At 38.0% G+C, this 26,895-nt stretch overlaps 1 protein-coding gene across 2 annotated transcripts in view; it reads left to right on the top strand.

Annotated features, from left to right (window-relative positions):
* CADM2 (cell adhesion molecule 2) overlaps positions 1 to 26,895 on the top strand; it is a 554,996-nt gene that overhangs the window by 488,593 nt on the left and 39,508 nt on the right. Inside the window, exons 7-8 of one of the 2 annotated variants that reach the window (XM_057389925.1) lie at positions 5,603 to 5,781; positions 23,849 to 23,968. In XM_057389925.1, coding sequence (XP_057245908.1) covers positions 5,603 to 5,781; positions 23,849 to 23,968 — 299 coding nt within the window. The remainder of the gene's footprint in view (positions 1 to 5,602; positions 5,782 to 23,848; positions 23,969 to 26,895) is intronic. The other variant, XM_057389926.1, reaches the window with a different exon arrangement.

Consider the following 26,895-nt stretch of genomic DNA (forward strand, 5'->3'; position numbering starts at 1 on the left):
TTTTTTGGTTGCTGTTCTCTTTTTTCCCTGTAAATAATGAATACTAACACCATTTGAGATTCTTTTTGCCTCTTTATGTTTATTACTTAAGCATATTATGTTTGTTTACTAAACTTTTTCAAAGACATAAAACACTCCAGCTGTCTTCAACATTTCTTGTTGTTCCTGTTGTCTTTATAGCTGTAAGTTCTTGTCAAATTTTTATGATATGAAAATTTGYAATCTATGTTTAGTTGCCAGCTCATTTTTAACATATTTTGGTAAGTTAATCCTTAACCATTTAAAAAGTATTAGTGTAAAACATCGTAAATATTTTTAGGCTGTGTCTGCTGAGATGCTTAAAAAAGAAGACATTAATAATATAGTTCATATGTTCAAAGCTTCTCTCTTAAAAAGTAAGAGAACATTGTGAAAGATGCTTTGGATATTCTTTACTAATTTTTCAGGGGAGAAAAGCACTCTRTGAAGGTTACACAGGTTTTGCAGTACTACAAAATCACGGAGAGCTCCTATCTCATACAATAAAATCCATCTATCCAAGCCTTTTATGGAAGGCTAGAGACTGTGGATATTGATGTTTTTGATAGATGAAATGCTCCCAAACCAGCTCATCCCACTATGACTCAGCAGACTGAGACTTTATATAAACAAGGGCTTCCCCCAGGGTTTAAACTTTCAAGTGCATGATTAACTGACAAAGCTAAAAATGCAGTTTCTTGTTACAGAGAAACTGATGATTTCAAATTTTTGAAGCAATCATTCCCTTAGATGTCTTTTGACATTGCACCAGGTTTTCAACATGAAATACTCTGATAAACACTGTGATACCTTTCCCTTCACTCATTTGAGTGTATCCACTAGATTATGTTTTTATGCACCTCAGAGAATACAAGTAGATCCCTGTTTAGAGAAGTAAAAGGTATTGTTTGAGATGGCCCTACTCAAAACTATAAATTTTTTTGTTAGTTCCTCAAATTCTTCTTCCATCTTTATCTTTGCAAATAAAAAGGTTATTGTGTGTTATTATGGGTCAGTGAGTTGTCCAAGTATTGTTTACTAAGGACTCAGTGAAGAATGCCTTGTACCTGACCTTTCTGTACACAAAAATTAGAAAAGGGCAACAGAAATGTATAGAGCCAAGGTCTTTCAAGTGCAAATGGATTTAATTGCTTAAATTCACTTTGTTCCAAAAGGAAATACAATACAACAGACATATGTATAATTTTTAAATGAAGGGTAAGTTAATTATTATAGTTAAAGGTATCAATAGAGTTGAGGACTATAAGAAAACCCTAAAACATCACTGTCCTTTGGTTAAAGGAGGGAGAAAGGGATAGCAAATTAACAAACTTGTCTTAAAATACCTGTGTAATTTCAAATAGTCCTCAGCTATAACAAAAAATGCAATGCAGACAGATGTAACTGTTGACTTTCATGTTATGTAAACACTTRTTGAAGAGGTAAAGCTGTGCCTAAGTGTTCTTTTCTAAACAAACCTGACTGTGTTTTTTTATTTTTTTTTTCTAACACATTTCAGTTTGCCCTTATCTTTCTTTCTGACTTACTTTGGAAGAAAATATTTTCTACTCTCAAGATAGTTTTGCTTTATTTACCATTTCTTTGTTCAGTTACTTCTAAGAAAAGTCCTGTATCGCAAAATAAAACATGAAACATTATGGAACTTCACACCAGTGTTGTAGACCTTCCTTTCAATCCCATTCTGACTGGAAAATAGTACCAAATTTTGTTTATTTCAGATTCTRGGGCTAATGGGAAGACAGTTAACAAACTCACGTTTTTATACTAAAAACTAGTTGCATTTTCCAAGGCTTTCACTGAATGGACTTTTTTGTTAGGGTTAAACATAAATTATAACAAAATCTAAGCCCATTTATCACTTAATCAGAGGAAATCTAGAGTTCAGATTTCTTGGGGGACAGGCAGAGAAGTCATTGTCCGTAATGCTTGTGTTTACTGCTCTCTGGCTCCTTTTCAGTTTAACGTGGTCCTGATAATGCCACCAATAAGTAGCTGAATTCAATCAAAAATCAGCAAAAGCAAGACAAGAGCAGCCAAAGAAATGCCGTGGGCTGTCACAGTTGAGCTGTGTCTTWGGAAGTATTTCTTCACCACAGCGTGCTTAATTTGTTTATTTTTATTTTTTTAAAAAATGCCACAGTGGCAGAACACTAGAATAAGTGAGCCAGAAGTAGAGCTGAGTTTTTGGGCAGAAAATAAATCTTGGAGTTTCAGCTCTGCTCCCTCCTTCAACCCCAAGCCAGGAGTCACTGTCAGCACAGCTGGTTTGCACTTCACCACATGCACATGAGAGGGATTAAACCATGGATGTGGAAAAGCACCTCTCATCCAAAAAAGGGAGGACTGACTTGTTTTCTTGTGTTCCTGCCTTGGTACTTTGTAGGCTGTGTGCTCCTGTAGGACAGAGCAGGGCAGGGAGCTTGGGAGTGCCCTGGGATGTGAAGRTGGCAGCGTGCAGTGGCATTTGTGGCCATAGTGTTTGTTCTGACTTTATAGCTATTGGGATCCTAGGAATATGTTTTCAGGATTTTCTGGGGGGGAAACATGGGTTTTAAACTGATACATGTGATTCAGTGTAAAGCAAGCACAAATTGAAGTTGTGGGGACACCCCTGTTTGTTCCCATYCACACAGGAATTGACAGTGTCATGGCAACTCATTAGTATTAAAAAAATAAAATTAAAAAAACTGAAATTCTGCAATATTAGCGATGTATGCAATAGGGAAAAAATGTGCAATAWTAGGAGTGTACATATTTGCCAGGTGTTTTAGCATGTCAAACCTAAAGATCCCTTTCAAAATGTTGGGTAAGAGGAAGAACTCTCTGGGTCTGCACTTATGGACAAATTTCAGTTGGATAAACTGTGGCAATTCCCACTTGTCTGCGCCTTGGGACAAAGAAGGGAGGCTGTTTCACTTTGGATAATGAAGGTACTGAGGCAATTATCAAAGAATAGCCAAAATGCTCTAAAGATTCCTTCGCTCTTCTTTTCTTGTAATTTTTTTCCCTGCTGATAATCTCAGAACATATCAAACAAAAAAAGGAGGAGAGAGAGCCCTGCTGAGTACAAGGCTATCATAATTTACAACAAGGTGTTCCTAGTCATATCCTACAATATTCACTGCCACTTTTGGGAGATCAGTGTGAGATAAATAAAAATAAATACCATTTTGCGTGGCAGGTAGGAAATTTCCAGAATACTTTGCTACAGGAAACTGAGCTGATGGACATCCTAAGATTCCAAAAGATGTTACASAGATTCTAAATAATAATTAGACACAAAGAGGAAGAAGAGATGTGCCCTGCAGCACCCCTGAAGGATTGCTGGCAGGAGTGGARAGCAGAAAATGGATGTACTCCCAARSTTCCCTTAAACAGCATCCCRCTGTGGCTGACCGYAGCACRGTGATGGCCTGGGAGCACGAGCACGTCTCGTGTCCTTAGCTCACTTCTGCCTGACCAGCAAATTGTTTAGACCAAGTGTCTCAAAGCTTCCCAGCAGAGCAGGCAGAATTCTGTTCTGYGGCTGTGTTGGAATTGCAGCTTTTGGCATCGCAGTGCCCRGGAGYRGGGAGGTGGACAGGGAGCTGTGCCYGGCCCCCGGGATGTGTTGGCCATGGGTCTGCTGCCCAGGAATCKCCCTGCTGCTGCCACAAYRCAGCACAGGATGGCTGAATGCYCCCTGTGCATCAGCAGCTTCCCCARCACCCYGAGAATSTAGATCTGCCTCTCCCTAAGCCCTGATTTTTCCACCACACATCATTTTGCACCCACAGCTAAGAGCTCTGTGTAAGACCACAGTTGGTGTATTACAATGTGACAGAGCTCCCTGAATAATTTATATCTACAGCTCCATCTCATACTTATTTGTTATCCTATAGGTTTTCCCCCAGGATATGCCATCTAGTTTCAATTTAAAGCCTAAGTTCCATAAATTACCGCTGCACAGAAGTTGCTTTAACACGCCGTTTATGCAGGCAGTGGTGCACGTTGTAGCACAAGYGTTTCAGAGTCCCTGCTCCTGGGATTAGGGATCCACAGCGAGCTGGAAAATGGGAAACAATGCGGRGTTGGCCGGGAAATTGAACAAATCCACCTGAACATATCACAGCAAATCACTCCTTAATGCTGTGAACTTTGCAGGGCAATGTTTCTGTGCTGGCATGCACATCTGGATTCCCTGCCTGCATTAAGCGGAAACAAAGTGTGTACATTGAATATCTTGTGTATTTACCAGTTCATGGAAGCGCACTTAGGAAGAATGTTAAGGCATATTAATAATAAGGCACAAATGAGGCCCATTACACCATCAGTTCTTAATCCTCGCTTTTGTTCTCTGAGCATATGGTTTTCTGAAAAAAATTAAAAACTTCGGAGAATAGGCAGTCTTATTAATAAGTTCAACAATATTTTAACAGGTTGTCATCCAAATATTATAAAAATATGTATAAATTTATATTTCAAAATAAATAATATTTTTCTGTAAAGACTAATATGAATTTTGTAGAAGTAAGTGTATTTAAGAAGAAATCCCTTTGTTTACATGTGTTGCCTAGCTCAAAAGGAAATCATGTCATTGAAGCCATCAGGACTATTTTTCTGTTCACAAGACCACAATTTGGCTAAATGTTTCTACTTAAGTATTTAGGTTTAAATCTTTTTCTTAGCAYTCATTATAACTAATAGGCTTTAAACTGCTGCTTCAAAGTAGTAAAATTGTTTCTTGTATAAGGCCAGTGACTAACCCGCCAGATGCTAATTTTATAACTGTGTATTATATTTTGGTTTATTACTTAGTCATGCAATTGCCTATTTTGATAGAGATTAACATGTGGGTTATACTGCAAAAAGCTACCAGCTTTAAGTGAGGTAGCATTGCCTTTGCCCTGCTTGATGTGAGTGTATCAGGCACGGGAGGAAAGGCTTCACAAAAGAGGAAAATCCAGGATTTCACGTTAAATCTTGTATTGTTTGTGGGAGCATGTGTAACGGGGAATTGTTTAAGGGAAGGATGCAGRAAGGGTGCGAAAAGGGATGGGCTGTGATACAATGAGGCAACAGAAACAAGTTTGGATTGTGGGTAACACGTGCTGCTTTGAGACTGATATGCCTGGTTCAGGAAAAATACTGTTCATGTTCACTCATGAATGTGAGTGGCCTAAGTAATGTGAGAATCCATTTACAAACCACTTACACCCACCTGATCCTGTTTGCACTGAGCTTGGCAAGCATCTGTGGCCCTGAAACAGATTCAGGGAGAATTCATGAGAATTATCTTTTCATTAAGAAAAGATCTTGGCCTGTTGCAGTACCATTCTGTTTCCTTTTTTATTCCCCTTCTTTCTTATTTCTCTGCTTGTTCTTTCACTTTCTTTAGCAGTTCTCATGCAGGATGGTAAGGTTGTGACAGACAGTTGATTAGATCAAATAATTCAAGTGATCAGAGAATATTCTTTGGTGGTAGGTGACTATCTGTAATTTTCTGATGTTGCTTTCTCTGATGTGCACGTTGCACATGCTTGTTTCACTTGTCTAAAATAAATGCACTGCTTGGATCCAACAGGCCAGAGCCAGTCCTGTGGACAAAGGACGGTGGAGAACTCCCAGACCCAGAGAGAATGGTTGTCAATGGCCGGGTTCTCAGCATCAGCTTCCTAAACAAAACAGACAATGGCACGTACCGGTGCGAAGCAAAAAACCCCATTGGCCGGAACAGCACAGAATATGTCCTGATAGTACATGGTGAGTGTGCTCTCCTTCGTGCATTTATGAATACTGAACATTTCCAGCTGACACAATCAGTTACTTTTGGTCATTATGGAAAAAAGTGTCAGGAAAAAGTTGGAAGTATAATTGAGCTTTTATTGCTGCTATCCTATAGCTGTGGGGGGAGTGTGTCTTTCTTTTGTTATCATGCCTTTCTTCTTACAGTTTAAACAAAGTTATTTACTTRTGTTGTGAACTTCTTTGCTAAGTAAGCACCTGTAAAAATGTTTTGCACTGTGTCAGTAGTATTTTATAAATACTTTCCTCTGGCGMAGCTGTTCAGATGAAGCTGGTTACAAAAGGATTTATGAAGAGAAATRCCAGACAGGTGTGTGTTTGAGGTTTTCTGCTAAGCTTTTTATAGACCACCAAAGACAGGACATYGGATACTTCATACAAGTTACAGCCTGCTGCTGAGGAAATTCAGCTTGTAAAAGTTAGTTGATAACACCCAGCCCCAAAACTGTGTCATTTCCTAAATTCATTAYGCTACTTCTAATAAAGTGGAAAAACAGGAAGGTTCACATTAAATTATGGTTGATTTTCTTTCCCCCCCTAATAAATTAGACAACAATGTGTGTCACATGAAAAGAAAAGCTGCCTTCTACGTTGATCATGAAATAGATTGATATAACTCAGCTATAGGAAAATCTATAATATAAAATTAGCATTTTCCTTTTAATGCAGCCTTGCAATTTGGGTCTAGCAGTCTCAAAATTATGTTCTCTTATCACAGATATGGATGTGGTAATTCCTAGAAGGTTATGATTTTTGTAATTTGAATTTTAGTATAAGAAGATATGGAGGCAGAAACTCCAGTGTAGTTCATGATGATACTTTTTTCTCAATATTTTTATAAATACAATTTCTTATAACTATGGCACAATCAAATGGAAAAAAAAGAATCTAATACAAATTATAGTCTTTAACTAGACAGGAGAATTATGTAGATTGTGTTTGCTCATGATGAACACAATTACAACAAATATACATTTCCTTGGTGCTTGTAAAGTCTCAGAAACATTTTTCACTRCAGGTTTAACCTGCCTCGAGGTATTTGGCATAAACTTCTAGTAACTGCTGCTTTCAGTAATGAGGTATTTATTGGCACTCTTGATGAAATGTCATTTATCAAAAGAAAGACTTAGATTGCTTTTCATTTTTCTTGAAGTTCACCATTAGTTTATGAAGGATTAGTGACACAAGTAAGGAGATCTTTGCACGAGGAACACAGAGCCTGTGCCGCTGTGTGAGTATTTCTGTGTTAAAGAGAAACAGAAAAACCAACCCCTCTCACTTCTGCTTACATTGGCTGCTACAAGAACAGGAAAAGAAAAAAATGTCTTTTGCATCCCAGAGGCRGTGGTGTGTTGTTTGTTGGCTGTAGGCACAAAGTGCTCTGCCTTTGATGAGGTAACGGCTTCTGCACTTGCCATATGTTGAAACTTCTGTCATTTGTGTTTTCTGCCCAATTTATTTATGTGATTATTTCTGAAAATATGGCCTTTTGTAATGGGAGATCTTTTCCATCAGCAGTTCCTCTGCCACAGAACTCTATCAAAGAATATTTCACCATCTCCACTTTCACGTTGGTGGCATGTCCCCTGTTGATCTGATTATCTTGCATCAACTTCCTGGCAGTCTGTAACACCATCAATTATCAGGGAGGSATTCTGTTACGTTTGGCAGCACATTAGGCATGTTATCAGCTTTAGCTTGCTCATTGCTGACCTTTTCTGTAACTAGTACCYGAGTTTTGCTAATTGCATTTCTGCAATTCCAGCGTTGGTGCTGGAGAAGGTAAATGTCAGGTGCTGCTGAGGTTTCTGAAACAATGAGAGTGATGTGACGGAGCATGAGATGATGTTTAATACTTAGCAACTTCCTGGGGTTCAGAGTCATCAGCTTTATTCTGAGTACAGAGGAGACTGACACAATTATTTTAYCAAATGGAGCACAATCAGTTGTACAGATAAATTTAAGCAGCCTTACCCCTTCTTTAGCTCATTACATTCATGAATGTCTCTAGTGAAACATAATCCTCCTAAAATTATACAATATTTTTTCTCTCTCTCTCTGGGGGCTAGAAAACCTACTTTTTATCATTTTCTGAGATGCATCCTTCTATTTAATAGAGGATGTATTTTTTTTTAATCTTCCTAACTGTATCTGGGAACATCCTTTGATTTCTCCTCCCTTCCTCTGTGCTTATCATGTTGATGTATTTTTTTTTTGTCCTACTCCTTTGTTAGAGCTCATTTATCATATGACTTCTCACCTTGAATATGAGGTTTCCAAGACAAGRTACATGCCAGATTTTCTACATGAGTTTGTGTGAGAAAAGAGGGGGCATCCATGGAAGGTCTTCTCTGCAGAGGCAGCAAAGTGCAACATCTCACAGCTTTCCTTTGCTTAAATGTGCTATGATTTTCATACATTTTATTCCTTTCTTTTTTCACTTCAACAGATTTTTATCTCTTTCTGTTCATTAATGATGTAAAAGCTTCATCTGGCTTCTCTTTATTTTTTTTAATCCCCCCTCTGTGATATTCAATCTACTAATTCTCTCATTTTTTTTTAAGTTATCTTCCCAACTCGGAGAAGATTTAGACAGCTTTAGTGTAGAGAGAAGGTTGCCTAAAACTGGAAAATATAGTTTATCATAATTAGAGATTAAGGGTAAGCAAAGTATTTATATATATTAATTATACAAATTAACCAAAGAGTGTCTCATACCTTTAACTGGGCCAACCTAAACAGAAAATTATCCAGAAGAGTAGAATTTTTTTCCACTGTGAGTGATGATGAGGCAGTACTGTTTTGATGTTAAGTGATGGCAGTGGAAGTAAATAYTGCTGTAAGCAGATGAATGGCAATCTGTCCAATACAATTAGTATCTGATAACATAAAAAATATTTTTAGATAATTTTGTATAATTAAAGAAACCAGACTTCAGAGAAATTGAATGTCTTTGAAYAAGGTTAAAGGCTTGGGCTATTAAATATGCTCATGCTGCTTTGCTGAAACAATATGACTGCTAATTTCATTTTTCTTAACRTTTATTRTTAACAATAAATGTCAAAAAGTACTCTGGGAAGCAGAAAGGTGGGTACAAAGTCAGAGTTTATAGGCAGAGGTACACAGGCAAGACATGTAGTTTGCTCAAACATTTGTTTTGTGCAGTAACAAAGGCAGAGGCTTTAATGCCTGTAGCTGTTGTCATTTCTGTATTCTAATTGGCAAGCTTAGTGCTTTAGAAGTGCACATTCTGGCTAGATATATCACACCCTTTCTTCGGTAATGGGCCCCAGGCAATTTTCACTCTCTTCCAATTTATTAAGAATTTTTGTTTACCTTTGTCCAAATACCACTCSTTAATCATCAGCAAACAGAGCCAACTGTCAAACTCGTGTTGCTCGACCCAAAAACATGGGCTCTGCTTGCGAGGCCTCAGTAATAACTGCAGTGATTTAGCTGGAGTTGGGGATGGAGTGTTCCATCATCATCAGCCTGGAGACGCCGCTGCTGTGGATGTGGGAGTAGTTTGTGACCTCGGGTGTCACTGCAGAGACTCAGCTCAACATCACATTGGGGTGAGTGACAGAATCCCACATCATTGGGAAACTCTCTCAGTGGGAGCAGCAGCAGTTGGTAATTTGCAGCCCTATTTGAAATAGAGTGCCTCAGTGGAATATCCTGATGTGCCAGTCCACWGCCAGGCATCAAATTAATTGAAATATTCAGAGCTATGATGTGCTGTGCAGCAATTATCCAGAAGAGCAATATGGAAATGAACATGAATCAGCAGCTGTGGATGGTCAAGGCAGTTCTTATTGCCCAAATTATAAATACAGGAGAAAACATTTGARCCACTTAGTTGGGATCTCTGGAGAGTAAAAAGTGGCATAACATATTCCTTTGTGTTCAGCCTCTCAGTTTTGTATGTTTTTTTTTTCTTGGGCAAGCTATTTTTTTGCAAATAAAGGCAACTGAAAGACTGAGTTCCATCCTCAGGAGTATTTTGAAATGTGCTTTCAAACACATCTCCTACAACGTGTAAGACCAGAGGTTCTGCTGCACCTTTCCTAATTATAACATGATTTATATTCCACCTGCTTGTCCAATCCCATTTCAAATAATTTGTCATCTTAGCTTCTACAGTAACCTGTGGCAACAAGATTCTGAATTTAGGTGTGTGCTTTTAGGGAAAAGGTGTTCCCTTTTGTTTGTTTAAGCCTGGTGCTTGATCTCTCCACTTTCCAACTTTACGAGCAATTTGTCCTCTTTGTTGTTCATGCTGGAAGTTTGTATTTAAAATTATATTTGTGCTGCTTCCCTTCAACAGATTTTCAAGTATTTCCACATCAATCTCAATTTCTCATTAATTAATTAGATTAATTAAACTCTGCATTTCCTGGAATCTTTTCCCTTGCATCCCTTCTCCTTTTTTAATAGGGGGATTTTTCCCACCTTTTTTCTTCATTTTTTTGGTCTGGTTCTAAATCTCTGTGTTTGACTGTTCTCCATACCTCAAACAGACTCTGCCAAATTGCACCAGACACCTTTGTTTATTAAATCCTACCTCCATATGTATTTTTGGAGGTTCATCTTCTGTGCCCAACACTATTTCCACTGGTACATCTCTATAGCTGGTTTTTTTTGTTTGTTTGTTTGTTTGTTTTTTTTTAAATAAGTGGAAACTGTGTGGAATCCCAAACTTTTTTTGTTTTTTTTTTAAATAAGTGGAAACTGTGTGGAATCCCAAACACATGAAATTAAACAAACTCTTCCACCTCTTCCACCTCTGCCTGTTCTAGATGCTTTGGTGTTTGTCATTTTATTTGCCCACCATCAGATTTTTATTACATTTTATTTCTTTATTTTATGTTTTTTATTCAGTTTGCAAACATTTTCACTACAGACCTCTGGTAAATCTTGTCAAGGGTTTTTGGACACCTTATCCTCACAAACTTGTAGCAAAAACCACATAAAAATTTTGGGAAGGAAAGGAAGCACCASCCTTGTGGAGCAGCAYGCTCATCAGTAAGATGATGAATTARTATCTTACACATTGAGGTAACTGGGCAATTTCTAAAGTTTCCTCCTTTAAAGTTTTCTGAGTTGAAATGTCTTATTTACACACCCCCCCTCAGGGAAAAGACTTTTTTTGCCTATGGGAAAATCCAGCCTTTGAGTGAACAAAGCATGGGCTTTGCAAAAAGGGAATTGAGCAGAGATGTGGTGTGATGTAACAATAACATTTATACCTAAATAATGGGTAATTTTGGTTAAAAAACCTCAATATTACATTTATAGCAATCAAGGCATATCAAAAGTATGAAGTTCAGAAGAATTCTTAGGACTTCATTTTAAATTCAGTGTGTGTGACTACCTGTGCCTTTTAGTTTTGAGATTTTTCTTTTCTGTATCTTTGAATTAAAAGAAAGTTTTGAGTCCTTAAAACAAAGGTTGAAAAGTTTCTCCTATTCCCATTTTATAAGAAGTAAAAACTRCAGAAGATAACTCTTAGAAAAAGGAGCTTCCAGTTGGAAATAAATAAATAAAAGCAGGAATACTTTCTTGGTCTCAAAAGCCTTTCTTGCCCCCAAGCTATCTTCTTCAAAGCATAGCCCTTCAAATTGTGTTGAAATACTCTAATTATACATCAGTGTTCTRAAATGGCATTAAGATATTAAATTATTATCATAATATTAAAGCTGACTTCTCCAGYAGACTCTTGTTTGCACTGGAAGAGGTGGTGCAGACCTTAAAGCACAATGCAGGTGAATTTCCTACAGCCAGATGAATTAAGAAATCATTGTGTGGTAGAGCTTTTGTTACTGGGCTGAAGAAGAAAAGTGTTTAGTTGACATTTTCAGGTGTGAGAAGTCTGTCAAGAAACTTATGGTGGAGTTGTTGGCTTAATTTTATGGATGAMTTGTCCAGCTATTATCCCTGAATGCTCCCTAGGCAGCTACTTTGAAATTGCTTTTTGTTGATAAATTCTTGAATAGTGGGGTGTATWGCTGAGCTGTGTGAACTGATCTTTCTTCATTTATGGTGACTAGAAAAACAAGATACTTTTTTTTTTTTTCCAGATAAGTTTAAAAAGTATTTTGGAATGGTTAAGACAATAACATTCCAAGTCCCACTAACTCTTTTGGGGAGAATGTTTAGTGCTTCTACATTTTTACGTAAAAATACTGTTTTTTTGTGAAAGAAAACTTTTAAAATGAAGTGATTTTGTTATATAAATAATATAGATAATGTTTTTTTCATTACTTTTAAATTTTGTAATGGAGTACTCATTGAAATAATTKAATTTGGAGTATTTCAGCAGCAGGAAATCTCTCCCCGAGCCCTTGAACGTTATAACAATAAAAATATTTATCAATATAACCTTTAACAATATATTCTAATATGTATAGCTTCTTCCTATTTGAATACATGTTGTATGTGCCCTAAAACCTATGGTTTTGGATAATGTCTTTAATAGCACACAACTCTTGAAAATATTTGATTTTCTTGTGCAYRTATTATTGGCTGATGTGATCATWCTTATGGGATTTCTGAAAAGAAAARGATTGCGTGGMCATGAAATATATCTGTMTTGCTTTTTTGAGAAGCMCTGCTTTAACTGACCTTCAGTGCTGTGTGTTTCTAAAATAAGGCTGTTGAGTTTGTTAACACTGAATTGCTGTAGTAGCAAAGCTTGCTCTCTCATTTTTCACCCTTTGCTGTTGCTTAGACCCCCAATTTTCCCAAACTTTATTTCAACTGAGCTGTTCATTTGTTTTGTGGTTTTTTGTTTTGGTTTTTTTTTTTTTTTTTCTGGTGATGCCAGCTTGCAAAATTACCATGTCTATGAACATCACTTGCAATCTTCATGAAGGAATTATTAACTCAATAATTTCACTTGAAAATGATGATAAAGTTATAATCTAACATTCACTAATGATTTTCTGTTTCCATTTAGACCATTTATTATTCAGGAAACTCAAACCATCAAGACAATATTAAAGKGACTTAGTGATTTTTCTAAATAGAAGCCTTTCCTGCACTATTGGGTGATGGAATGCAGATAAGGGTGTCTTGTCTCTRTCTCTCCTTTGGTGCTTCCAAAACTAACCTTTCTTTTTAGAAAAGGTTCCCCAGTGTTTCACTCAACTCAGGAAAGAAAATAGAACATTATCTGAGTGATATTGCTAAAAATGACAATTGGTCATGGCAGGTGATACACCAGAACTGTGCTTTGTTCCAGCTGAGATTGTGAACCCTCCTGGAGACAGAGATAAATGCCTTGGAGGCTGAGGAGGAGTAGGGAAAGCTTCTGAAAAAAATACTCATCTTTCTTAGACAGTTTTGAGAATTTTGGTATCTGAGGTCTCTGGTCTCTGGTCATGTATGAAGATGAGCAGGGAGGCTCAGAGAGAAGTAAATTATGAGCTTATCTCAAACCATTAATATTTCTAACATCCATCATTTAATATTAATAATTATTTGTAATTTTCATTTTATTTTTGATGTTTCATTTCTTAATTATTAATTACTTWGCAATTTTATCTGGAGTTTATCTTAGCCTGCATTTCTTTGTTATTTAAAGGAAAAATATTTAATAAAATGTTTCTTACAGTACTCTGTTMGCATTTTACTCAGAGCACATAAGGTAATTTCCCATTCATTTTCAATTGAAAAACAGAACAAACTGACAAGAATTTGAAATTTCCCTAAACACAATTTAAAAATCTTGCTAACATCTCTCTGCACAGCATAGGTGCAATCTAAATTWGTGTTGAGTCCTTAAGTGTCTTTAGCCCCTCCTCCAAAATGGAACCCTCTAAGCTTCAATCACAAACCATTTTCTCCAGCTCTTACTGCTTCAATTCTTGATGCAGCATAACAAAATTCTCTTAGCATTGTAATTAAAGTCACATTTTTAATTGCTAAATCCTGTCGTAAACTTTCTGCATTGCATCTTACTACGGCTTGCTATGAATGGATATTACCATGATTTGCCTTGACATGAATCTCTTTGAATTTGTCTCAAGGATTCCAGACCTTTTGGCAGCTTTCAGAAAGGCRTCAATCTTCCTGTACAACTCCCATGGAAAGGGTAATAGACAGCAAAAAATAACCAGGAGGACAGTAAGGGTGGATCTCAAAACCATCCTCAAGCTGCGAGAAAACAAAATGAAAACAAACAAAAAAACASCCATTGCTATCAAAACTGATGATGTTGGCTGGAATCTGCCATGTGAGGATGTCCCACAATGTCCTGATTTCTTTCACCAGGCTGTGGTTCCCTCAGTGGCACAGAGAAAGCTCTAACCCTGTKTGAAGGAACTTTTCCTGGCAGGTGTTTGGGATCAATCTCCAGAAATCATGTTGTTTGTGTTGTGGTGTAAGCTGGTTTGTCGTTTTTGACTGTGACCCCGACAATTTTCAGCCAGGACCCTCTGCTTTCCCTTCACTGGTATCCATAGCTTGTTTATTCCCTTGAAAAGAAAAAAAAAGTATTTTTTGGTAACCTCATGCCTGAGGCAGGTTTATCTTTCAGCTGAAACTGCCCTTATTAATCCCCATGGCAAATGTAAAAACAAATCAAAGGAGAGGCGGAAGGACAGAGGAAAGTTTGGCAGGGAAAAAATTCGAGGAGTGGGTGAAGTGTTTATTCTTCAAATATTGCTGTGGGTCACTGCATTGGTGAATTTGGTTTGTTCCCCAGTGGTTTCTGTGGTTTCCCAATCTTTGGTTGGTGGGGAGAAGGGAGGGTTGAGCAGTTTCRGAGCAGGAACTGAAACCTCTATGCTCTGCTTTGTGTATCCCTTTGTTTAAAATAAATTAACAGATATTATCAAGCATTCTTTATGTGATTTCCATTGGGGAACTATCCTGTTTGATGGCATAATAGTTAAGGTGCTAAATATCTGCCAGCCTGAAGGGAAAGGGGATAATTTTAACAAAATTAAGTCTTGGCAGTATTGCATGCATCCCACCYTTCACAGTCATGTGTTATACAAAACCAAAGAGTCATGGCAGGAATTCTTCCACATGTATGGAACTCTTTTGAGGGGGGAAAAAAACTAAAAAAAAACAAACAAAAAAAAACAAAAACAAAAAAACCCACCCAAAAAATCCAGAGCATAAGAAATTGAAAGCTAGAAAGATAGGGCCTTATTTTCTCAGGYAGTGCACTTTGGTGATAGGAATGAGAGAATTCAGTGTATTAGTTGAAGACAGTACAATGAAGAGCAAAAATCTATGTTTTTAGGTTGCAAAGTGCCATTCACTTTCCCAAGATGATTTTCAATCAGGTACAGCAATCCCACTGTGAGAAAGCATTTCAGGTTAGTGTTGGACCCTTTGATTTTATTTTGAAATAAACTTATTTAAAATAAATGACAGTTCCTGTTATATCTCCTTGCTAACCATAAATTATTGCAGAGTTTGGGGTTGTTTAAGCAACTTCAGTGAGTTGCCCTGAATTTCTCAGAGAAATCAAAGTAGCAACTGTAATAAAGCAGAGATCAGCAATCTGTTTACCTGCATTTAATTTCAGCACCTGTCCCCATAATAAGGAAATTTTGGAAGACTCTCCTTGCCTTCTTTCTTCTTCTCAGTGCAATTCTGGCTGAGCTTTTTGAAATATTTTTTTCTGTGTGTATGTGTGCAGAAGGAGTCAAGTGTCAATCTGAGAAAGCTGTCATCTTTGTTCAAGGCTGCTGGTGTCTGAATTTGTATTGTGCATTAGCTTTTCCTTATAGGTTTTCAAGGGCCAGCTGCCGGTACTTTATTTCATTTAATTTTGAATACTCTTATTTTATGGCTTGGAAAAAACAAGGAAATATGGCTTGTCTGCTTACTAAAAAAGAATAAAAATGAACATCACAGCCTTAATGTGATTTTTAAGCAGTGGCAATGGGCCTAGAACACCATATTAATAGTGATAGAATGGTGTGCTTCTGGGGAAAATTGTGCTGGCTTTATTCATACAAGATGTTTGGTGGCTTTTGTGGTAACATTTTGTCCTGAATGCAGTGAAATTGGCACTGCAGGTATAAGGACAACTGCTTTTTTAAATGCAATTTTGAGAGGGTTTGTTTTCTTTTGTGGTTTTGATTTTTTGGTTTATTTTTTTTTTCAGCAGAGGATTAAAATGAGCCTCAGGAGATCTGTTCTGAACTCCCCTGTCAGGCTCAAAAGTCTGTAAAATATAAGGCATTCCACTTAATTCTTCTGTGTTCATTTCCCCAGCTGTGAAATGGGAATAATGCTGTCTCTTTTTTCCTTAAGTTTGGTCTGTACTGCCCAAATAATGATCTTGCAGCTCCTCAAAGCAGAGGTCCATTCTTTCCTGTCTATATTTATTAATGCAGAGCCATGAACAAAATCAAGACATAAACAGAGGTCCCTTTTTATAAGTAAAGCATCTTCATTTAGGCAGTAGTCTCAAACAACCTTTTTATCAAAATGTTGAATTACAAAATTTCTTTTTCTTAGCCTGTTCCATGCTCTGCAAATTTTACTTAATTTCTTTCAGGCAAGTTGCATAAGCTTCAGTGAAGTATTTGTAGCTACTTTAATGAGAAAAATGAGGTTTTGTACAAGGTAGATTGACTCCTTTAAAATAATCGGTTTTGTTATTATTATTCCTATGGAGTTGGAAAGGACTTCTTTTAGCTGCTGGCAAAACCTGTGTTAATTTTGGGGGGAAAAGTAGGTCTTACAGTACTTCTGGAGTAATTTGAGCTATGTATTATATTCATATAACTCCAGAACATTGAAGTTTAATCTTTCTGTTGAATACTTGGTTTGATTTGTCCTTAGAGGTAAATCTTGCACCAATAACCATTAATAAAGTAAAACTTAGAGGGCTTGAGAACAGATTCTTCGGTATTAAAGAATTTGCCTGCTTGAGAATTTCAATTTTYCTTGTACTAACATAGTTTTAATAGTTAATCACCTGGCTATTATTTTATCAAATTTTTCCTTTTATGTTCTGCGTGCGTCGCCTGGTTTTAGTGCAAATAGAAATTAAGAAATGAGGCGTTACAGCCTATTTGCTTTCTACAGCCCAAATGTTGCAGATAATGCAATCAACCCTCCAAAACTGAGCAGCAATAGTTGAATTCATTGTGAGATTGTACATTGTGTCACCTTTAATTCTTCTGCTCTGCCGAGGGCAGGGAGCTCTGTAAATGGCGGGGCTGGTGACAAACAGTGAGCGCGAGGGACGGCGAGACAGGAGCGTGTCCCAGCATCCCCAGCCCTCATTGAAATCCCTCTCTCTGCTCCCAGGGACCTGCAGCCAGAGTGCTTTTGATGATAGCAAATTCAGCAGAGTGCTGTGGGGACCAAAGCCATCCCTAAAGTAAGCACTGAGGGTTTCAGAGGTCAGACCTGACATTTGGTAGCTCAAATGTTCGTGTGTGAGGTGCTTTCCTTTGGGATGCTTGCCTCAGGTTTCCTCCTGTGTGTGCAGCAGGCTGCCCCAGTCTCCAGGTGACAAAGCCACATTTGTGGCAACATCTGGTGCTGTGCAGAAAGGTCATGGTTTAATATCCAATTAAAAAAAAAATAAATTTAAAAGTCCTTTCTGTGTTTACTCTTTGCATTTTTGGCAAGTACCCACGAGCATTATAAAGCACATAGTGCTAGGGTCTACCAAATCTCAGGTGGCAGAGCTGGGTTTTACTGAAATAACCTAAATATTATAATATAATACCCTAAATACTGTAAATCCTGTCTGCCTGGCCCAGGGCCTCACATCTCTGCCAAGAGCTGGCCTGGATTGAGGCAGATGCACCTTGAGGGAGGAGAGAAGTCAAATCTGGTCACTGCTCTCAGCCCTGAGAACTTGGAATTCTCCTTTTCCATGTCCTTCCTCCCACACTGAGGCATCTCCATCCCGTTGCTCCTTCCTTGTCACGTCCCTGAGCTCCACAGCTGCTTCTCACACCTGTCCTGAGCCTGACCTGGCTTTACCCATGGAAAATCAGCCTTTCACACACCTGTGGTCTTTGTGAGTCCTGCTGCTGCTCTGCTGCACAAAATAAATGAGATATTCACTGGAGGAGTTCTTTCTAGACAATTTAGGGCAGCCGACTTCTTCATATTTCAGTGTCAAATGAGATGGCATAATCAGAAATAACTTGCTACTACACCTTGTTTTTCATATTCATCGCATTTTTTATTTTGTCATAAGCAATTCTGGTCAGAGCATGTGTTGTAAAATGTGCCACGGTGTGATATCAGGCGCTCATTTTAAGTGATTTGGGATGACACCATGCTGCCAGTACTAAATGCTGATATTGAAAGGACTTTGTTTTTTTGAGTTATATTCATAACTTTCTAATGACAGAATTTGGACCAGGGATGTGTAGATKTCAATTAATTGCTTGTCTTTTTGAGGACAGAAGGAAACAGGGKTTTTTTTTACAGTGATTTTTAATATTTCACCTTTCTTCATTTGCTACTGAAGCTTGCAATTTCTCCTTTTGAAATAAGGAGAAAAACCAAAAAAATACTCTGGTGATTTTGTCCCACAAATCAACCAGCAAACTGTAAAACTTTCTACAAGGAGAGAAATCTGTTGCTCTTCCCAGTCCCTAATTTAAGGAAAAAGAGAAGTAGGACCAAAACTATAGGATCTCTTAGCAGTTGGGGATTTTTTTGTCTCTCTGTGCAACTGAATTATGTTTAATCAAACTGTCATGATATGTCTCACATCTTTTCATGTGTAATATCATCTACAGACCCATGAAATGTCTTATAATTGTGGGACTATGTGAATTTATTTTCTTTTCTTTCTGAAACCATGCATTTCTTCGAACMTTTTTAGGCCAGCTGTAAACCGTGCAATATGAACTCATCCACGAGAAGACTTTATTGGTATAACTAAGGATATAGATCCGCATRGAGCTTTTGTTAAAAGGGTTTGGATATTTTTAATGATATCTGACTTGCTAGCAAAAATGTCAAGCACATAATTGCCATTTCAGAGTTTCATAAATCTGAATCAATTAGTAAAAAGAAACCCTTGACCTCATGTCCATGAGCATTCACCATCATTCAGTCTAAGTGCTAAGGAGCTATTGGCACATGATGTTCAAGCTGAGCGATCCTTTTGTTCAATCCCATTTTCTTGGAGCAAGGTAAATGCAGCTCCCTTTGAATTCAAAAACCTTGCTAAATTATTTAGTGCTACATACCACAGGCTGATTAAATTTTTCACAAAGTAGTGAGATTGTTTCCCAGGTAGGTCATCACTCAGTTCAGTTTACCACTTAAAATTTCTTTCATTCTCAGTCAAAATACAGCAAGGACCATCCATCATTATCACTCTGTTCTTTAATTTTTCTGTCAGCCTTTGTCAGGCTTGAAACAAAAGCCTTTACATTTTTATCAACTGCGGCTATTGTTGTCTGATTTGTGCTCAGTCATGTCAAAATATCGGTTGTGTTTTTACCAAAAAAAAAGTCAAATATTTTCAATAGGTCAGATCTATCTTTCACATAAGCCTGCTAAACCAAACAGAACCATTTCTCATTTCTTTGGAAATGGAGAGTAAAAATGCTTAGGGCCAAATTGGCAGGGAGAGTAAATTATCCAGGCTGCCTGCACTTAAACGGATGGATGTCTTCTGCCTCGACAAGGAGAAGGCAGCATCAATTCGAGACAGAAGGAGAAGCAAAGGGGAAATTTTGATCAGGTTGGGCTCAACGCTGCTTTGAACCAATCTCTGCTGAAGAGCAGCCTCCACTCCAAACCCAGTCTGGGTGTTTCTCCTTTTTCCACCATCCACTGGGAATCAGCCTTCAGATTTCCAGCTGGCTCCAGCTGGTGGCAGGGTGACAGCAGCAGTGGCCGTGAGCACCTTCCCAGAGGTGAAAACCTTTCCCCAATCTCTGCTCTGCATGCGCTGAGCTCTGACATGGGGTTAGGACCTCACTGAAAAGAGGGCTCTTGGCTGAGCATTTCCAGCTCAGCTCAAACCTCCCTCTGCCCCCAGAGAGAGTGCAGGAGCCCATCTCTCCTACTGAATATCCAGTTTGAGCCTCACCTGTATAACCTGAGGAACACAAGCGCCAAAAAGTTGGGAACCGAATCCATGGGAGTCCCTTGGTGTGAAGGTCAACCCCATTTCTATTTCCAGCAGCTTTTTTGGAAACAATTAGTTCTCCATGAATTGTTTGCATTTCAAAGCTAGCAAGATGATGACATTAATACCAACTTAATTACATTATTGGATTTTTGACTGAATATCTGACTGTCAGCAAATATCCAGTTTGGAAGTGAGGTTTCAAAATTAATGGAGGCAATTATCGCTTGGCTTCTAGATCCCTGAGCATGGCTTTTTTATCTTCTTTGGTTCCCCATCTGCAAAATATTGCTATTTTCTGCTTCACAGGAGGCTAGGGATTAATACTTYAGTATTATTGAAATAGCAATCTGGTGCACTGATTTGGGTATGGCTACTCAAATTAAAAACTTCCTCTCTGCAAGGTCTCCTGGTCATAGTGATCCTTGGTATTTAGTGGCATGAGAGTCATAAACAAAATTTCATTTTCAGCTGAACATTGTGCACAACTGGAATCAGAAATTGCAAGACAAGGAAATGGAATTAAGTTTCACCCCAGCACAGGTTTCTTGGGCAGAAATCTGCAAATCTGTTCTGTTAAGATCCTCGCTGACAGAAAGCTCAAGAGGACAAATCTAGATATTCCCTTTGATGGCGTGTTCTGRGCAGCTGCCACCAGGGAGCTGTGGATGACAATGTGATATAGGACAGGTTTGCCCTGAATTAAAAAAAAAAAATGACCAAAATTCCTGCAGGACTAGAAACAGGGCAAAGTGTAATTCCCTTTTCTGACATGGAATGGAGCAGCAGACTCTCATAGTGATCAATGTGGCTTAAACAGAAGCCTGTGCTGTTAAGTATCATTTTTTTTTATCTGTTGTCTGTGTGATTTTGGGAACTTCCAAACCCATTTGCCTCCTACACTGCAATGCATGATGAAAGACTGAGAAGCACTGTACATTACTTCTGGGGTTTTTTGTTTGGTTTTTTTTTTTTTTTTTTTTTTTTTTTTTTTTTTCTGAACTGCATATTCTGTATTCTCCTATGCAAATGCCTTTTCAAGGCAAAGACGAAGTAGTCATGAGAATCCAGAAATCTTGGCAGAACTGACAGGAGTCTTTCTGTCAGACTCAGAAGGMACCATACACACAAGTCTTTTCAGTGTGGGGATCATTTCAGAATGCTATGTCTGGATCTGGGCTGTCCAAAGTAGGATTTAGTRATGAGATATGGTCCAAGCATTCCAAAAAGCATTGTCTGGACAGCTGTGAGCTGTTTGGTTACTTGTTGTTAGTGGAGTAATTCCACTGGGCAGAGTCTTGAACCTGAGCTGGCACAAACCAAACATTTCCAGAGTCCAGAACAGGCTCAGATTTCATTTTTTGGGCAGTGTAGTGGTCCTCAGGCTGCTGGTTCCTGGCTTCTCTCTTGTGCTGTGGTCTTCAGGACAAGTCCTTGGAATGCTGGGAGCAAAGCACTCATTTGCACAGAGAATTTCACCCCACTCTACAAAGAAAAACAAACCAAATACTATTCCTTGTATTTCCATCCCTTTTGAGAGCAGATGTTTTCTTTTCAGGCTTCTGTCAGGCTTCCATTTTCAKGTTTGGCATCAGAGTTTATGACTTTTATCAGGAAACTAACTTCTGCACAAGTTTTTGTTCTTCTTAATCTGATGAGATCACATCTGTATTAAAATGCTGACATATCCTAGTTCTCGTTAGCTGGAATGTTTCCCAGGTGGCCTTCCATTTAAAATAAATCAAGTTTGAAATGCTTCCATCAGAAGAGAAACCAAAAAGCAGTCAGGTTCTGAATTCACCAGTGACTCATGAAAGCTGTTATTTGGTAAAATGGGTAAACAGTGTGCTTGCAGACTGGATAGCACTGTCATAAAACCACAACTTGYCATTGCAGTCTCAAGTAATTGGTGTATTTAAGAAAGATAATGAATGGAACCATGAGTCACACTAATTAGCTCTACGTACAAGAGTGATTTGCAAAGCTTTCCTAATAAACAGGGTTTTGCTCTCCTTATGAAGTAGGTGGGGTTTTGGTTTTTTTTTTTTTTTTTTTTTTTTTTTTTTTTATTTTATTTTTAACAGATACTTATCAGGGAAGGTTTTTTCTTTTATGAGAAGAAATTGAATAGATCAGTACATGTGACATGCATCTTTTAAACATGTTAATTTATTTCTAATGCTTGTTATACTCAGTTCTATTTAATTATTGTGGTACTCTCACTCCAGGTAATATTATCATTTTTCCTGGTGATTAATGTGACTACAACTGTGGGGATTTTTAAAAGCCTGCTCTAATTTTTCTGCCTTGAGAATATTTTACGCTGAGAATTGGGTTAAATATCAGTGTACAGCAGATGAAAGAGGGATGTTATGATGTTTTCTGATGGCTTCAGAAGTAGAAAATCACACAACTATAGATTCCAGAGAGCCTAATGGTGGTTTTTATCAAAACTAGAGGAACTCAGGAAATTTTAGGTGATTTACYGATATTAACTAACACGGAGAATTTTAAACTTGGAAATAATCTGTCGTCCATCATGAAAATAAGGTAAGCGCGCTACTTTGAAGCCGTAAGAGAGTAATTATGCAATGGYGAACTCAAGGACCCTTTGTCTGAAGTGTGTTTTGTAGGACCTGATGCTGAAAACCTCTGAGCTACTTCAGCTTCCATTGATTTCAGTCAGAATTGATGATACTCAGGGACCAATTGCATTTTGCTCYACAGCCAGGGAAGACAGATTGTGGGTCAGATTTTTGCTCTTTTGCTGCACTGAATAGCACCCTTCMGAAATATTTTCAGTGAAATCAGTGTGAAATGGCCTACTCACCATCACCTGCTGAGAAATGAGTCCTTGCCTTTCAAATCCATGGTATAAATAATCTGAAAAATGTCGGATGCTTTTTATGTCTTTGTGGAAGTGCTTTCCTCTAGTTCTCTTCAGAGCTTTTGTTTGTTTGTTCTTTAGAACCTGCAATCACCCTATAAGCAAAGTCCCATTGGCCTTTATTGCTTTTGGCAGCATRACCAAAGTATTTTTTCTGTGAGTACATCTGATTGTGTTCTGCTCTCTGCTGGAGCCTCTGCACCAGACATTGTTGGTTCCTCTGCAGCAAAGCAGTCGTGCTCCCCATCCCCATTGCTGGATCAAAAGCTGAAGGGTTTTATASGATACTGTCATCAGGGATATGCATTTTTTCTGACTTGTATGCACACTTTTTTATTAGTAATATTATTAGCATTTCTGATTTTTGGTTCAAAGCTGTTTTAGGAAAATGCTGATGTGTACTAACAATAAATTGTAAGCRTTAAGGATGACTGAAAGATGACTGTGCCTGCTAATCAGGGTAAAGATTTTGAAATATACTCTGCTCTGGATCTTAGCAGWCAACTGTGTCTTAAGCAAATGTGTGGGAAGAAGAAAAGCAGTCCGGAAAAAGCAGCTCTTATAGTTAGTAGCATTTTCTCCCCTTTTTTCCCTTCATTGAGTCTGTCTGAAAGTGGGTGTTTTAACATGCAGCCATTTCCTGTTAACATGTGTGTGTTTATTTTAGCATGATGGTGTTGTTTTTTTCATCTCCCACTCTGACACAGCATGTTTCATCTGTGTATGGTTTTTACTGTGCGAGACATTTAAAATGGCTCAGCGAAGAAATGGATTCTTGTCACTTAAACTATCACTCTCTAGTTCCATGGAAACTTGGTCATTTTAACAGAGTTTTAAATTTTTGTGTATTCAAAGATTGACTGTAAAAATTGAGAGTGATGAATGTCAAGAATTTCAAGGTACTCTGTTGTACCTGCAATAATTTGTGTTAATCATGTTTTAATTTAGCCATTTTCAACATGCTTGTATTTACAAATTAAACCACTGTTTTGGTKCTCCTTTGTTTGCATGATATGATTTTATTTCGTTTTTGTTTTTTTTTTTCCACTCACCAGATGTTTTCAACACTTTGCTTCCCACTACTGTCATCCCCTCCCCTACCACTGCAACAGTCACAACCAATGTAGCCTTAACAGCCAGCACAACCACATCGGCATCAGCCACCAGCATCAGAGGTACAGTATCCTTCTTTGTTATGGCCTGCAAACCACATGATCAATAGGAAATTAAAGCTTTGATTCTTTTTTTTTTATTTTATTTTTTTTTAACAAGGGTAGACATTGCTAAAGAGAAAGTGCAAGCATTTTAGTTCAATATCTATTTAACAGAATAATCCACAGGGTRAAACGTGGGTTAAGAAAGATTTCGTATGACCTTGAATGTTGCCGTTGCTCTAGCAGTGTGTATGTGTGAACTTTGACAGCATGCTTAAATTATTTGTATACATTTGCATTTAATTTTATAAGTGTAGTAAATTAACTTTCATGTAAAATGCAAGCGAGCTATTTTTAAATAAGCATGACCTTTTAAGGCTGGATATTTTGGGTGCTACAGTTTCACACAAGATAGGTGTCTCAGCACGGGAATTTCTGCCGATGAAATCTTCTTTGATAGCAAAGAGGCATTGAACTGCATCCCCTTTGTTAGCCTTTTACAGTTTAAGGCATTCCTAATTTGGGGGTGTTGTTATCTCACCAGAGCTAGAGTAAATGAGCTAAAAGTTCTCTCCCTCCTCCTTGACCCCCATCTGTTGGGTTTTTTTCTGTTACAGCTTTTCAAATGTCCCTAGTAATGCTTCATTTCTTCATGAGCAAAATATARAGGTTATTTTGCTCTTGTATTCAGTGGCTGATCAGATAACTGTTAAATGGGGAAGATGTGTGCAGGAGGTTTTGCAGATTATCATCTTTTGGGTAGCTGCAAATCTGTCATGGTAAATGAAATGGCAGAAGGTTCCTCTGTGGTCTCTTGAAAGCTTTCACTGCAAAAGAGGAGAGGAAATTATATTCTTTTGCCACACTGCAAGTATTCACATGATGAGGGGCAAGTAGGCCAAGAAAGTTCAGACAGTTATGAGATATTTTCTTTCTGGAAACGTTCTTATTGGTCAGTTATGGTGACCTGCTCAAATTGCAAGAATAACCTTGGCTAACTTGCCAAGGCCATTGTATAAAGACTGTGACAGYGTCAGATCACCCAACTTCTTCCTCCACAGGGCATTGATATTTTAATAATGTGACCTTCATGTGATAAACTGACACCAAACTTTAAATTATATATTTTAATCTTTAATATTACTTATAATGTCAAGCAGATATTGCATTAATGAAGAGAGCAAGTGTTGTAGTTGTCCTTTTCCTTCAGAAGAAGAAAGTTAGACCCTGGGAAACAGTCCAGTGTTCATGGGTCTGGAGGGTTGCAGGAGGAGAATTTCCTGAAAAGGAACAGAAGGACAGGAATTGTCATGCCTTTATAAAAAGAGTGTTTTGTGTAAAGCACAAAAGCTTCCAGCTTTGAGGGCTCACATCCGGGAAGGACGATGCTCTTGGTGTGCTGTGCTGAGAATTTCTGCCCTTTAGGAATTGTTTTCTCCTGCTTGTGATGTGGTCATGACTGTGTCACTGTCATGGTTGTGCTGATGTTTTTTATGCACTGTCTTACCTCCTAAGTGTGGTTTAGAGCCTCATTTTCCTCACTGGGGAGTGTTCATTTTCACCATTTGTGTGTCCAGCATCAATAGAAAGATCTGAAACAGGAGACCTCTCTTCTAAGTTTGAGCTCCAACACGTGGGAGAAATGCACGTGATTTGATGCTACACTCACAGCGATGCTGCTTTAATAGGAAATAAAAGAAGGAAAATTGGGTGATCAGTCGCCAAAACATGAGCACTCACTTTTCCCARAATGAAAGAAGTGAATGCAGCAAAATGGCTGAAAAGGTGAGACCACTTCAACCTCAAGGAAGTGGTAGGTGGAGTCTCTTGGGCAGATAATCCAAGGGACAAATGAGTGTGGAAAACGTTTCCTCAGAATCTTGTATYGAAAGGAAAATGATAGTTTATCCCAGTGCAGGGTGGAAATAGGACACATGTAATAAACTAATGAAGCTGTTTATCTAACAGGMTGAGATATCAAACCTCACTAAAATACCAAAGCAAAAGGTTTCTGTAAACATAAATCCTAGAGGATATCAGTGTGGAAGAAACAGGAAAACAGGCATGAAACCGGGTGCAAAATGTGGAACAAGCAAATTGTGAGAAATTTAATGAAACAAGAGTGTTTAGAAGTGCACTAGATGAAAGGCAAAAACAGAGAAATTAATCATGGATAAGGAGGACAAAGCTGACATAATTGGTGTTTTACCCAAAAGTGGAAGACAACTGTGTTGCTTCCAATGGGGGGATTAGGGTGAGGGTGTCACACTGAAAAATGACCACAAATAGAGATCAAAGAAGGACAGGAAATTTATAGATATGGTCTTCAAAGAAGCTGAAGGCACCAGTTTGATTTTTTTTTTTCAGAAAAGAAGTCAGTATGGCGCTGATGAAGAGTTATTTTCCAAGTTCAGTGGGGAAAATGATTCACTGAATTAGTGGCAAAGGCCTTTAGTGGAGACACTTTGTAAATGCAGGGCGGGCAGTGACTTCTGTAATTCAGCTGTTTAATTCTATGACTTCCTCCATCCTGCTTTCTTTCAAAGTGCTTGGTTCCCATGGAAGAGGCAAAAGGACAAGGTGCTCTCCTTAGCTCTCCTCATCCTCCCTCTTCCTTGGACCCATAAATGAATAATGATCACAAACTTTCAGTGCCTGCTGTGGTGGCAGAGTTCTGCCATCCTGAAATAYGAGGCTGAACCTCATCTCCACTGTCAGAACTCCAACCCCCAGAGGTACAAATGTCATGAGAGCCATTTTTGAGGTCAGGTWTTCAGCAGTACCTGTTGCTGGCTGAGCAAAAAGTATCACATAAACATATTTTCCTTTGACACCTCTGCTTTGTATTCCAATAAGATTTTTGACATGAAGGAATATATAAGGACATTAAGTTGAGAAACTATCCATTTATTCTCAAACATCAAAACTTTTTTTTTTTTTTTTTTTTT

Source organism: Malurus melanocephalus, unplaced genomic scaffold (assembly GCF_030028575.1).
Source record: "Malurus melanocephalus ecotype Western Australia unplaced genomic scaffold, MMel_1.1 scaffold_21, whole genome shotgun sequence".
NCBI classification, from domain to species: domain Eukaryota; kingdom Metazoa; phylum Chordata; class Aves; order Passeriformes; family Maluridae; genus Malurus; species Malurus melanocephalus.